Raw genomic sequence first — 15,272 nt, 5'->3', positions numbered from 1 at the left:
AAATGTAAACTGCTCATTATAATGGAAACAAGATGGCTCAAAAGATAAAAGCTCCAAACAAGGCCTTTCACAGAGTAAGTCTGAATCCAGTGTGAGAAGTGAGGATGAAAAACACCCTCTGGTAAACTCAGACACAGTCAAAGCAAGTCAAACAACATACCTCTATTTACAAAAATAGTGGAATACAATACAGCAATCAGAGAGCTCACAGGCCAAGGAGCATCACTTGTGAAAAGTATGCAGTGGGAGGGAAAAATTGTTGATAATAGCCAAACAAAATCAGGAAGGGACTAAAAAGGGACTGAAAACACAGTACATGGCTGATTCACAGGGCAAAGTAGATTGTAACCATTATTCTAAGTGTGGCTGTGAAACACATTGGGCAAACAGGTATAGAGTGTGTAAAACAAAACTTTTGAGAAATTAGTTTAGGTTTTGACAGGGGGTCGCACCATGATCACAGATCCAAAGTCCCGAAACAAACCAAAGCCAAAGGGAATGTCCTCACTAGAGTCTGTAAGCCCCATAGAACACAGTCAGTGAGAAAAAAAAAACTAAAACAACTTGCTCTCAATGTTAAAGCACCTTTGCAGTCAAAGCTAAAACATAGTGAGAGACCTGTTATTCATACAAACCTTTGCGCAAAAAGCACAAAACTGCTTAAAACAAAAAACTCGAGATAAATAACATTCAAGCCTTTTGGGACATAAGAGCTAAGTATCCATTATGAGTGTGGCATGGTAATCCAATAACCTGCCTGAAGCACAAATCAATCCAATTCGTGACCTGCTAAGTACCCTGTTTGACTTAAAAGCAGACAGTGAATCAAAATCCCATTTCAGGCCTGGGTTAAGGTGAGCCTCAGTTTATATGATTGAAAATCTTAAATCACAGGCACTGACAAGATACTTGATCCCATTACTGGAGAGTAGATCCCTAATTAGGTTTAATGCAACGTTGTAGTTCCAGGTAGAGGAATAAAGTCCATTATCTCACTGATGAAACAAATCAGTGAAACTCAAAATTAACTGTTCGCTGTTGCTAATCATGTATCATGACCATCTTATGTAAGATGTACCATACACTAGGCTTGGGCGGTATCTATTTTTTCATACCTTCATGCCTTCCTGACATTTCACTGGGGTATATGGCATAAGACGGTATTTGTGTGAAAAAAAAACAAAACAAAACACAAAAGCTGAGCTGCTGGTGATAGAAGTCATTGTAGCATGTATGATATTGTCTAGCCTACAATTATGTGTGTCTAATATGTAATTAGCCTACTTAGACAAGTCTTGCTGAGTTTAAATACTTATGGCCCACAGAATAATAAATACATAGGAAATAAGTGCCCTTCTTCCATAGGTTCTTACTGAAGAAAACAACAAAACTTCAGATACTTGCAGATACCAACACATCAGTGGGCTGAGCAGAGATGATGTGGTGGTGGCAGACTGGCAGGTGAATAAAATTATGTGGCTAATAAACTGCTTTTGTAGTTGGAAGAAGTCGTCTCAAGAAAAAGTTATACGTGGCAATAATTACATGATTCCATATATCATCCCTGCGGTGATTTAGAGTGGCTAAACAGTATGCCATATTAGCACCTTCTTTTTTTTTTGTGAAAATCAAGGTATGTTAGTCTGATTATGTGTCAGCTGCATGGAGCAGCAGTACCTGACGAACACAGAAAACACTTTAAATCAATTTGTGGCAGGAAACAATGTCCCCTTAACCCCAGATTTATGAATGGAGTCGGGCTGGATGTACCTTTAGATTGTATGATTGGTGGAAAACTCTTTTACCTTGCAGGTTACATGGCAGCCTGCTCGGCCCTGCAGTGACCCGAACAGTTTGAACATACAACCGAGACAAAATATGCACCTGGGCACCAGGCTGTACTGTGGTGTACAATACATCACCTCAACACAGCATCTCCTTATTTGTTTAATAGAAAGAGGAGCATCTTTATTGCTGAAAGATTTTGAAAGATTTCCACATAGGCACCCCATCCACCACACATCCAGGAGATATTTTATGGTGTTGATGGAAATACTGTTTTTACTCTACTGGATCAAGGCAAAGGCCATCATCAGGGTACCATCAGTATTCAAAACCCCACAAGGACTGTCTGAACCAATCTGGCCTTACCTTCAGCATAGTATGGGCAAAAGTTGAGAAGGTCTCATGGACAAAACATGCATTTCATAACTAGATGGAATGTTGAAGATGTGAAATATATCCTGCAGAAAGAATCAATCCATGATGAGATTAAGTAAATGTCTAAGGAATGGCTTGTTAGGAAATTTCAGCAGTGCACATGCTTAAATTGTAATAAATATGTTTTTCTTCTTCCTCCAATCGGATGTTTGACCTTCACTGTGCAGAATGTTTGACACAAGAAGACAATTTCCACATTCATCTGCTGAAAGTGGAGAGTTTCTCTGTTCTCACCTAAATCTGAATTTAAGTTGTGTAAGAACTGTGAAATCACAACAATTTAAAAAGTTTGCAACTTGAGTAAGCCTCCAGTACACATAATGGACATTACAGTGGAGAAGGAGACATGTCCAGCAGTTCAACTTTTGAGATGAAAAATATTTGTGTATTCATAGATTCTAGATTTGTCAATGAAGGAAAATGATTAGATGTAATTTAAAGGAGGTACTTGGAGGTACAATCAGGCATGAATTATTAAAGTCAAAGCAAAGCAAAAGTATTAGTTTGTGTTACACACTTTGGAGATAAAACTAGCTATGGTGGTGGGCAGGTAAACAATTTTAACTGTGTTTGGTTTGAGAAGTTAACTCGAATAAAGCTGGACACACCTAAATGTAATGTTAATGTCTGCAGTGGCTTAGTGCGTCTAACGCTGCATTTACTTTGAAAATCCCTGGGCTGATTCCACCACCTCTGCTTCTTTTTTTTTTTTTACATAGTTTTATCTCCAAAGCGTGTAAAAGAAGTTATGAATTATGTTCATTATTTAGGCTATTGTTATTTAGTGTAGCTCAAAATGTGCAACTTTTATTTTGAAGGTGAGCTGTCTCTGTTTCCAGGTCTCGACTAATCTCGACAAATTGGATAATGGAACAAGCAGACACTTTAGCATGCTGAATTGTTTTGTACTTCTTAAGACAATGAAATCAGGAAATACCCCGAAAATGGGGTATTTGTTTTTCATTATACAACGTGAACAGCTGCAAATGAAGTATGCTTCATGCATGGACCTTATTTCCATTTAGCTGTAGTTTACTTTTAAAAGAAAGCAAATGTCATTATGTGAGTAAGAAATATTAGTCTAACAAGATCAAGTAGAATATTGCGGAGAGTCCATATTACTGCACTGTAAATGTTAAGAATAACATTTATTTTGCAGGGGAGTAATGTACTTTCAAAATATTATCATTAGTATTATTATTTAATAATACTTCATTCCCTCCATTCAAATTTCTCATATTTTCCCTCTGTATTTAGTTCTTTGGTTCAGAATTATATATTGTGCTCATCGAGTCTCAGCTGTGTTTGGTGCAGTTGTACTGCTGCTGGTGAAATAATAAAATGACCTTTCTTTATTATTGCCATTTCAGCCTAAGTGGAATAAAATATACTTTTAATGGTAACTGTAGATACATTTTTGAAATAATATCACTTAGTGTAGCACAAGTCTCTGACACACTGTCTATGCTGGCATTGTCGTGAATGCAGTAGCAACTGCAGTCCTCCATCACTCAGAAATTTTGATAGAGCTTACAGCCCAATACACAATCAGTGTACAAGTAGGTACGCACATTAAACACATCCAGTTACATAAGGAAAACTTGAAACAAAAATATTCTTTGGGTCGCAGTTGTGTGAAGTGCATGTGAAGCACCAGCCATTAAATAGTATTGATTTACACAATATTGATTAAAATTGTCTGTTCTTATCTGTTCCATCAGGCACTTGTAAGAGAGACAACTGGAAAAAACACGACTGAAATGTGTTTTTTGTTGTGGGTTGGTGTTGCAAAATTCCCTTTTTGAATCAGCCTCTTTAGTAGACTGAGAGTCATTAACACTACAACATCAGAATACTGGTACTGGGATGCACTCCCTAAGTTTGGTATGTTTTCATTTTAGTTTTCACTGTTCACATGCAAAAAGCAATGGTTAAAACATGTGGATGCACAAAACATGCTTGCATCTAAGTTGATTATTTCTGATGTGAATTTATAAAATCTAGCACAAACAAGAAATGAGGCCAAACCTGTTTAAGATTGTGCTGCAAAGACTCACTGAATACCTTTTTGGTTGATATCCAAATCGGATTAGAATGAGCAAAAATATCTTCATATTAAAGAGTAATCACAACTGTGACCTCAGTCCTATTACATTAGTTGGGATGTTTTATAAATTTACTAACGTACAGTTGTCACAGTTTTATATATTCCCTGTACATTTAATAGGATTTATCATGAGGAGGTTGAAGAAAACAAGCAGTTTTTCGGAGAGGTGTGTTTAAATTTTGTCTGTTTAAAATCTCGTGACACACCAAGGAGGCGGAGAAGGAAAAGTACAAGAAGTAAAAGAAGAGAACATTGTTTCATATGAAACAGGTTGACATACATGAAATGAGGCTTCAGGTGTCTTAAGGGTGTGTGAATAGGAACCATCTCCATGACGTCAAGTTCAGTAACACAACACCCATAAGCCACTACTTGCTGATCCCCTGTCTGTCATTACAGTTTAAGGATACAGTTGTGACCCATTTAAGAATACAATCCTATTTAGTATCCCCTTTAATTCTAATTGTTTAATGACATGATTTTGGTTTACACTGGACAATAATTTTATTCAGCTGTACCTTAAGTCTGTGTTAAAGGCAAATATATCCTATTTAGTAATAACTCAATTGGATTATACTAATGGCAGAAATGATTTAAGGAGCAGATAAAAATAAGTAGCGAAGGGATTGTTCTATGCAAAAAAAAACAACAAAATAAAAAGACTGCAAAATGGAACCTTTAATAGAGTCCTGTACGCCTACCTTGTCTGGGACTGTTTCAAGCTGGAATGGATTACTACTAAATATGTGCTTCCTTCTGTGACAGCTAAACACAGTCATTACAATTGGGAAACCGTAGCTTCTGGGTAGAGCTACTCTCACACACCCATGGTTTTCTGAGCAGAATGGAATATGAATGTCAAAATAAAAAAAGAAGCTTTGAGAGGTTTTCTTAGATCCCATTGATTTCCTACTCTCATTCATTCAGCCTCTTTTTGTTGTGTCTATTACAGTTTTATGCTGTCTTTTCTGTAGCCTTCTCTGACATGCATGTTTAAATCTACATTACATACTTACCTCAGCTGAAAAGAGGGATTTTTCAGCCCATTCCCTTTTTTTGAGCTTTTGTTTGATAAATCAGTTACAGCCTTCATTCTTGGATTATAGGCCAATGGCATCTGGCAACCCAGTCTCACATCAAAATGTGTAATGGTTATGTTGGTCCACAACGTGAAACAAAGGTTAGGACATTGTAACTTTAGTTCTATTAGCACAGTCGGAGCCCTCCACTGGCTTCTATGGGTAATATTCTCCTCCAAACACATGCACGTATTTGCCCAAAGAAATTTGTATAAACGTAGCCAACCAATTATGAAATGCCTACCTGAATACATTTGGAGCCCACAGTATATAAAGCAGCGTGCCTGTCGTCCAACATCCCACAACCTCTTCAGTGAGCGGTGTAGAAGTGGCAGGGCCTGTATGTGGAGGGTTGCGCCCATGCTAATAGAACTGGGGTTACAATATCGTAACCTTTGTTCTGTCTCACACAGATGAACGAATGCCCTGCTGTGACATAACATCCAACCCAGCCCCACTGATCCTGACCGGCTAAAGGTTAGTTGCCACAGCCTAACTACTTCTTATAGCCTAGGCTGCCACAGCAGCCCAGCCAACCCAGATAATATACCACTGAGCTGGGTAAGGCCATGGTCTTACCTCGCAGGGGTCTACTGTCACGTAACACACCCTCTGCACACCTCATTCCCCAGGTCATCGAGGAGCATAGGAAAAATGCAGGTGTATCATGCCCAGAGGGGGGTCAGGTGAAACACAACTGACACAAACACCCACCCTTTTCACCAGCCTTGGGTCAATCCAGTGAGCACAGACTGTGAAAAGGAGCCCGACATGTTCAAGTGATAGAACCATATGAATACACAGGACGTAGTCCACAACACTGCTGTGCATTGTTCTTGACACTCATCCTACTAAACAACACTGCCACACTGCATGTAGAGTGTGCACAGATCACAGTGGGGGGTCACTTCCTGCCTGCCTATAGACTTGGGAGATGCACTCACAAAGCCACCTGGCAAGATGTTTCTTGGATAGGGCTTTTCCAGCCACACCATCCCTGTAGCACAGCTGAACAGTTGCTCTGTGTGTCTGATGGGGGCCATGCGCACAACATAACATGCCAATGCACATACTGGGCACAATAGATGCAATTTTGCCACCCTGACATGCCTTTGGGGGGGAGGACAAAATGCTTCTAGCTGAATAGTTCTTGAAAAAAAAATGAACTCCTTATGTTCTTGGGAACAAAAGAGGGGTTCGGTCTGAGAGTAGCACTGCTTTGGTCACCCCGAAGCAGCAGACAGCTGGGATGAACTGACAGGGTGCTCCACTCACACAATCTCTTAGCTGAGGTCAGAGCAAGCAGCAAAGCTGTCTTGAGTGACTTCTTCAGAGAGGAGTGCTCCAGAGGCTCATAAGGATCCTTGACTGAAGTACTAGAGGCAGTTCCCATTGGGGGGTAGAAGCATGCATCACCCAGCGTTGTCTCCTGACCCTTGCAAGAAATGTTTCACAAGAGAGTGGATAAAGACAGGTCTGTCGCCAAAATTCTTGTTACAGGAAGAGATGGCTGCTGCATACACTTTAATAGTGGCATGAGACAGCCCTCTATCCAGAAAGCACTGCAAAAAGGAGAGAATATAGCCGACTGCACACATCATGGAATCTAACCTCCTTTCCTTGCACTAGCGTTGGAATCCCAACCACTGTGTTCTATAACAGGCAGTGGAGGATCCCGCCCTCACCACCTGAATGGTCAGTACAACCCATACAGACAGTCCAGCCTAAATCAGTCTGTCCCTTTCCGGAGCCAAGCCTGGAGGGGCTGGCCCAAAATGGACAGCACACCTATCACCAATGCCTCCTCAGACAGAACCGCACAAAACTGGGGAATGGTCCAGGGCTGGGCCACCCTTTGACGGCCCAGTCGGCCCCCCTGTTCTCCATTCCTTGGATTTGGAGTGCCTTAAGAGACAACAAATGCAGCAGACCGAACTTTGCCCTGCCTGTTGATGTAGGCCATCGCAGTGCGGTTGTTGGCCCTCACTAACACATGTCTCCCCTGTAACAGGGGCTTGAAGTGTTGGAGGACCAAAAACATGGCCCGAGTTCAAGGAAGTTGATGTGTCAGCTCTGCATCGGAGGCCACACTACACCTATTGCTCTCCCCAGGCAAGTCCCTCCCCACCCCATCAGGGTGAACACAGTAACATAGGAAGTCACTCATCCCAGTGGTGTTCCCTGTGACAGGTGCTGTGAGGACCCCGGTATTACAGGTTGTCCTGCACTTGGGGAAATGGTCACCAAGCAGCACTTGTGCTTCATGGCATCCAAGCAAAGACTGGCGAACTACCCCTGCACGTGCCACATGTGCAGCAGTCCCAGCGGCACCACCACTTGCGGAGCATGAGAAGTGGAGGTGGCAGGAGCTATGGGTGCTCTGTTCCGCCGCCACTCTCTCTTTCTCTCTGTCACGCTGTTACGCCTCACCTCATCCCCTCTCTAAAGGTTGGGCGAGTGACCGATGATAGCTAAGCTGCGACCTCTCCTCCTCCAGTCATTTGAGGTGCTGAGTAACCAATGAAATGGGTCAAAAGGGCCTGCTGTGTCAAATATTCTAGCGTCACTCCTTGACAAGCAGTAGCGGTGGTAGCGGCTTCCTGTTTGATGACCAGCTGGCTGCCTGTGGAATCAGGTGGGCAGCGAGGGCTGTGTCAAGGTGGGGTAAGTAGCCTCCATGCAGCCCTACACTCTGAGAAAATCTAAATCTGCCAAACCTGCAACTGGGGCTTTTGCCTTAAATGGCTACTCTCAGGACGCCTCCATATATTGCCAGTTGTCTGGGAGGGGAGGCAACACAAAAGCCACTTGAGTTGGTTGAGCTGCTCAGTAGAAACCCTCACAGAGACAGCTCACTGGCTTGGGTGGAAGTGTTACCCCAACATGGCCCGCTACAATGGTCATCACTTGCGGGAAGTCCCAGCGGACCAATGCCAGCAGCGGAGCAAGTCAAGTGGAGGGCGGAACCTGTGCGAGATAGAACAGCTCAGACTAACATGTGTGTTTTCAGCAATAGCAGCATCTGTGGCAACCACCATAGCAATGATAGAATACGTTGCATTCCAAAAATGTTCTGGCAAGACCCGAAATAATCTTCATAATAACTAACAAACTAAACACCATATACGTTCACTGAACAAAGATTATGAAAGTAAAATCTAATTTCTCGCTAGAAATGTTGAAATACATTTCAACATTTTAATGCCGAAACTAGCTTAAGATATTCCTTTTTCCACTGAAAATAAAAGGAATGTGGGTGCAGGCCAATAGGAAAGAATAGGCCAAAAAACAACAACATAGGCTTCTCACAAGTTATTGTGTTTTGTGATGTGGATCAACATTATTACACATTTTGATGTAAGACTGGGTTGCATCAGGATGCTGGGTGGACTAAAAATGTATTTTATTTTTATTTATTTTTAAACTGAGGTAGGTTGATAGAGATTTAATATATTTAGACAAATTCCCAGTTTACAAATTTAAATCAGGAACAAACTGTAGTCAGGCTTAGCACACCCGACTATAGTTGCCATCTTGGTATTATGCATGAGAAAAGAAATGCGTTGGTTTGGGAAGACTGGTATCAACCTATGCAACACCAAAATGACCTTTTCCTGTATGCATAGCCTGGTCAGGCTTTATAAATGGAGTCAGCATGACAGAAAAGCTAAGGAGACTTGAAGAATACAGACAGAATGAACATGATGACAGGTAATGCATCACACCTCACAAACACGTCGTGTAATTGTACAGATGCATGTAAATTATAGCAGTTTAATTTTAAAGTTGAACAGTGGTGTTTGATTTATGTAATTCTGAAGAAAGTAAATAAGGTAGAAGTAGACAATAAAAATGTAGGAATTTCAGACTTTCATAGTTTCTGCAGTGGCCTATTTTACCTGTGAATATTTGTTACATTTGTTTGTTTGCGGTCTTCAGTCATGCAGCAGGGTATATGGGCTGTGTTGCTCTGGCCCTACCTTCTTACCGTAAGCATCCCACTAGACTGTAAGGAAGAGCAGGGCAGTCTCTCCCGCTGCCCCTCCATCTCTCAAGAGAAACTTCTAGACAGAGTCATCCAGCATGCTGAGCTCATCTACCGTGTCTCAGAAGAATCATGTTCTTTGTTTGTGAGTAACACCATGCATTACACCAAAACGTATCTTTGCACTTGTGTGCTGTACAGGAAAAAAAATAGTTTAAATGTGCAGCAGACCCGTTGCATCCACAGGCTTTTACAGAATACTGTAAGGGCAAAGATTTAGTTGTGTGTGTATAGCCTCAGGAGAAACAGAATCACACTTCACACTGAGCCTGAGCATCAGATAATATTTTTCTTTCTGCCTAGAAAGAAGGGATTCAACTGATGTGCAATCTAAGAAAATCCATAAACTACAGGGGGAATATTCTTATCTGATGCTGTTGGGCATGGTTTTTTATAATACAGTAATTTTATAAAATGTGAAATCAGCATTTAGAAAAACAGTACCGTAGAAATGTCGCCTTTGGAAAAGGGTACAGTGACAGCAATGCTGAATTCTGGGTTTGAGAAACCATCTAATATTACTTTTTATATATATAACTAAAAATTACAGTGTTAAGTAATAAAACTGAGTCATCCAGAGAGCATGTTTTCTTGTGTGTCAATGCTAAAAATTGAAAAGACATCACTCATCGGTCACTCATCGATGTCCCAGACTATGTTATTTATCATGAAATATAGCAGGAACAATTTGAATGAGTTCTACAATTTGAGCAGAAGGACTTTTTGTTAGCCTTTTTTCACAATATGCTGGACCAAAAGCACTGACACTTACTCTTAGATACTCTGTTATTTGCTTTTGATTCTGACATGATCATCGCCTCACTGCCAGGCTTCAAAGTAATCTTCTATCTTTCTTCGGAGCCAAAGATGTTTTATTGAAAGAGCAGGCCTACAGTGGAGTAATACGAATGTGATAATGATATACTGCAGCAGTGTGAGCACATGTTTTGCAGCCTGTTGAATCCTCTTCACTCTGAGTCTTGAGATCCAAAATGGTCTTTGAAATGGGATGATGTAGGGCTTGTTACTGAGCAGACGCTGCATGGGGTCCACTGATGAGAACATGCTGGAGAACAAAATGTGTCTCAGCTGTGTCTCCAGTGGCTGAGGTTGGTGAAGCTTTTGTCATTGTTTTCCTAATGTGTCTTTTTTTGGGTCTGTCATTATGTGTTCGTCTTTCGACATGAATGGTTTTCACATCAATTAGAAAAATCCATGAAAGTGTTGTGTTGCTCCCCTATTCTTTAAGAGATTTTTTTTTTTAGGGTTAGGACCAGACGTAACCATTTTAACACATTGCCTAAACCAAGATTCTATAACCAAATATAGATGGGGATATTGCTGCTTACAGCCTTGAATTTTTAATTTTTAGAGAAAAATAAACTAAAAATTAAATCTATGCTTATCTGCAACTCTGCATAATAACCCTAAATGAGGATTAAGGATAAATGGGTTCAGTCAAAGCCATCACAAGTATTGTAGCACAAATATGTATGTGGCTGTGTGTATTTTCTGTCTCTCCTCATGTGTGTATGGCCTATAGGAGGAGATGTTTGTCCCATTCCCACTGCGGCTTCAGAGGAACCAGGCAGGCTACACATGCATCACCAAAGCCTTACCCATCCCCAGCTCCAAAAGTGAAATCCAACAAATATCTGTAAGCACATGGCCGCAGATTGCCACCTAACTGGTAGTATGTGTGCACCTCTGCTTTTATGTATATGTGTACACTTGTTTGTGATATATAGAGGCAGTTTCATGCAGAGTGTTTGTATGCAAACAAAGTAATATATAGGTTATAATATAGGTTATAGTGTGCAAGTGAGCCTCCTGTCCTTATTACTCATGCCCCTGTCAGCTGCTGAATGGTTTACACTAATTACAATTAATGCTTCCAGCTTTTTCTTTTTGTTGTCTGTGCCTACTGAGGTTTTGTCCAGCAGTGTATAGCTCTTTAGACTAAAGGTCAGCATCATCAGTAGCGTGGAAACTAAGCTGAGCCACTTAACAAAAGGCCAATGAATGGTGATTTGGCTGATGTGGACTATAATTTCATTAATGGAAGGTTCTACAATAATCCTCCTTCAACTAAAAAAGGCCAAGTGTACCAAGTGTACCTCATAAAGTGTGGCCACTTTATGAGGTACACCTGTGCAATCTAATGCAATCCAGTACAACAGCTCTGCCATAAATTCTACTTTTATGAAGCTTATACATTTTTAGTTTTTGTTGACATGGTCAGAAAGGTGATAATTCTACTTTATGTTTATTATTGAGTTCATAGTGGGTGGTGGTCGTATACTGGAATGCATTATATTGTAAAGTGCCTCTAATATTTTGCCCTCCTCATGTATGTTAATGGAGTGGACAAAATATTAGGAACACCATTAAATGTAATGCACTCCAGTACACCACCACCACCCACTACAACCTCAATAATAAACATAAAGTAAATTTTTCACCTTTTTGACAATGTTAACAAAAACTGAAAATGTATAAACTTGGATTGCATTAAATTGCACTGGTGTACCTAATAAAATGACCAGTTAGTGTATATATATGGCAAAAGAAATGTCTTTAAAGACTCATTAGCGGTAATTCACCCTATTTTGATCAGGGACTTGTTAGCTACAGAACCTTCATTAAAAAAGTAGGTTGAAATATCATGGGTGAAGCAGTTGAGCCTGCTTAAATTTCCCTAAGCAGAGCAGACTCTAAAGCCAGTGCAAATGACTACCATACAAATGTCCACTAAAGCATTAAGCAGGCAATAATTCAACAGAAAGGGCAGAGGATAAATTACTAACATAAAGAAGGACCTTGCAGTATATGCAGTTTCAAAGATCACATTTACTATAATAGAGATGAAATAACTTTCAACTAGCAGTTTCAATACTGCTAATAAATATTCCCCCATCAACTTGAACAGAGCAAAGTCAGTTCTATAGCTGTGTTATGTTTTGTTGTGTTTTGTGTTAAGGGTTTACTATGTGATTTCATTTGCTCATTCATTCAGTCCTACATTACTTATATCAACTCTTCATCTGTGTGGCTTGCAGGACAAATGGTTGCTCCATTCTGTTCTGATGCTAGTCCAGTCATGGATCGAGCCTTTGGTCTACCTGCAGACCACACTGGATCGCTATGATGATGCTCCCGACATGCTGCTCAACAAGACCAAGTGGGTGTCTGAGAAACTGATCAGTCTGGAGCAAGGAGTGGTGGTCCTCATCAAGAAGGTGGGGCAAATAACAAACAAATTTATACAACTAGGTCCAGACTAGCATGTACAGTCAGGGCAATTGCAATGTACCACTTCTAGATTTCATTTTAAAATCATCAATCAGGTTCATCTGCCAGTGAAATGATTTTGATAATCAGTTCTATCATTCTTCTTATTATTATTATTATTATTATTACATATTAGAACTTAACTTCTTTCTTTCACTTTAAAACCACTGGTAGACAGTATACAGCTTTAATTATGTTTTTTCTAACTGTTTCTGTCATGTTTCCAAATGTGACTGTCCAGATGTTGGATGAGGGGATGTTGACCACAACCAACAGCGAACAAGGCCTATTCCAGTACGATGTGCAGCCAGAGATGCTGGAATCTGTTATGAGAGACTATACCTTACTCAGCTGCTTCAAGAAAGATGCCCATAAGATGGAGACGTTCCTCAAGCTTCTCAAGTGTCGACAAACTGACAAATACAACTGTGCATAAAACATAAAGTACAGCTTTTAAATAATACAGTGTTTAGCTTTAAATGAATTCCTGGGGTTGGTAGCCATGCACTTATAGATAAGACCATGCCTTAGGCGATTCAGCCTTGCTTGCAATGCAGTACATTCTTTATTGATTGTTTTGGAACACCTTCACACAAAACTAAGTAGGTGTAATGCTGTGCCCTTTCTTCAACATACTGCATTTTATATTTCCCTGCTCAGTTGTTATTTTAACCTGGCAAAGGCAACACAGGGCAAACTCCCCAAAGATTATTTGCGCGTTGAGCTGTCAAAAAAATCTGCATATCCTGCCATTGATTTCCATTTCCTTTGTTCTTAACTGGAGTTTGTATTCCTCGCTGGCTCTCGCAGTGTTTTGATTATTCCCACGGCCCCTAGAGTATTCAATGAGACTCCCTTTTTAAATGGAGTTGGTTTCACTTCTGCATTAGTGAAATGAAACACTTTCACCGGAGACGGGGAGTCAAACAGAGAGCAATCACTTCTTAAAAAAGAGACACATTTTGGTTGGTGAAAGAGACTTTGAGAGAGACAGAGAGAGAGAGAACAAATAACAGCTAAAATGAGAGCCAAAACTTACCTGGAGTTTTGGGTTAGACAGAGGTTTAGATATGTAGAGTGCTCGTGAAAGAAGTATGAATATTTTTGTGCCTAAACATGCCTAATTTAGCTTGAATGTAAAAAAAAAAAAAAGTTTATTGAGAATATACTCTATTCAGTTTAAATGATCAGGGAATATACAGTTTAAATCTTAATTGTTAGATGTTATAAATATGTAACGCAGAATGCAGAATTATTTTTCTGTACTTTCATGTGTAAATAGAAGAAGCCCAATTCACTGTGAACCTTTCTAGTCAATCGCTGTCAATTTAAGGCGCTAATAAAGCAAGTTTTAGAAAGAAAAACAAAACAACACATTGGTTTGTGATTTATTCTATCCTGACTGAGTGATTGAGTGAGTGAAATCCACACCTTTGTTCTACTTTTGATTCCATAAATGGGGTAAAGTTTGGACAAAATAATGCTATTTCCATGTTCTCAATTCCGCCCTTTCCACCCCAAAACACAAGAGGGCAGTGGTACTCTGTCTTGAAGGTTATCTTAATCACTATATTGTCTACTTCAACTATCATACATTTTATGATATTGCATCTTGTAATGCCACGTGATAAGCCAAAATGCACTGGATTGATGAAAATGGTATGCGTTTTCTTCTCTCTTTGAGGGGAGGCAACCAGCAATCTTCACTTAAATATTGTTAATGCTTCTTTTCCTTTTTTCTTTTTTGCTTTTGTTAGATTGATACGAAAACCAAATGTGGGATATGGGAGTACATGAGCCACATCTAAATCCTCATAGAAAAAGTTTAATATGAAAAACAACATATTGTCACAAATTTCTTGATCCATATGATTCAAGATGCCAAAATAAAGCACCTGCAGTAGTTATCCCACTTAAGTTAATAAGCCTGAAATTGGCAGGCTGCTTTGCCTGTTCCTGTCTCCATCTGCCACACCATGAGACAGGGAAACAATAAAGGAAGCAGTCGCCACAAGCATTTTTCTTTTTTGCTCTGATCTCAGATTTCTTCTTGACTTTTTTTCTTTACTCTCTTGAGTGTCCTGCTACATCCTCTGCTCTTCCATCCTCTGTAACCATATCAGAAGATGTAAATCAGCCTGTGGTTGCCACAGTGAGTCGGGTGTCAGCTTAGAGAGGTGGTGTCGTGTGGTGTGGGTGGATGTTGAGGCAGGATGTGGTAGGGGGGCCTAGTGTCAGCAATGTCAGGTTCAGCTTCCTGTGGCCTAATCACTTCAGTATGGGGGCTCGGAGGAGATTGGGTAGCCTCTGTTCTGCTCTGCAGGGCTGCAGCTCCTCAGCCTCAACCTTGCAGTGCAGCCCTCACCTTACCTCGTTCGGTTGCTGCATGGCAACACACAAGTAATCATAGGCGAGGTAAAGCCCTGTGCCCCCTCCCACTTCTCAAGTCCTCAGGCCATAAATATTAAAGATTGGCTATAAGTAGTATGAGGAGGGAGGGGATCAGAGGAGGGAGAGAAAGATGTTGGGG

The 15,272-nt window shown here is 40.4% G+C and overlaps 1 protein-coding gene across 1 annotated transcript; it reads left to right on the top strand.

The window, feature by feature from the left end:
• The first annotated feature begins 309 nt into the window (after positions 1 to 309).
• Positions 310 to 14,099, top strand: smtla (somatolactin alpha). The gene is made up of 6 exons (XM_067594268.1): positions 310 to 1,461; positions 1,813 to 9,117; positions 9,346 to 9,536; positions 10,995 to 11,108; positions 12,511 to 12,690; positions 12,984 to 14,099. Exons 2-6 carry the CDS (start codon positions 9,102 to 9,104, stop codon positions 13,176 to 13,178), a joined length of 696 nt encoding a protein of 231 aa, XP_067450369.1. The 5' UTR covers positions 310 to 1,461; positions 1,813 to 9,101; the 3' UTR covers positions 13,179 to 14,099.
• The last annotated feature ends 1,173 nt before the right edge of the window (positions 14,100 to 15,272 follow it).

Source organism: Thunnus thynnus, chromosome 7 (genome assembly GCF_963924715.1).
Source record: "Thunnus thynnus chromosome 7, fThuThy2.1, whole genome shotgun sequence".
Classification (NCBI taxonomy): Eukaryota; Metazoa; Chordata; class Actinopteri; order Scombriformes; family Scombridae; genus Thunnus; species Thunnus thynnus.
The sequence above is the reverse complement of the archived record's forward strand: the minus strand, read 5'-3'. Positions and strand labels throughout refer to the sequence as shown.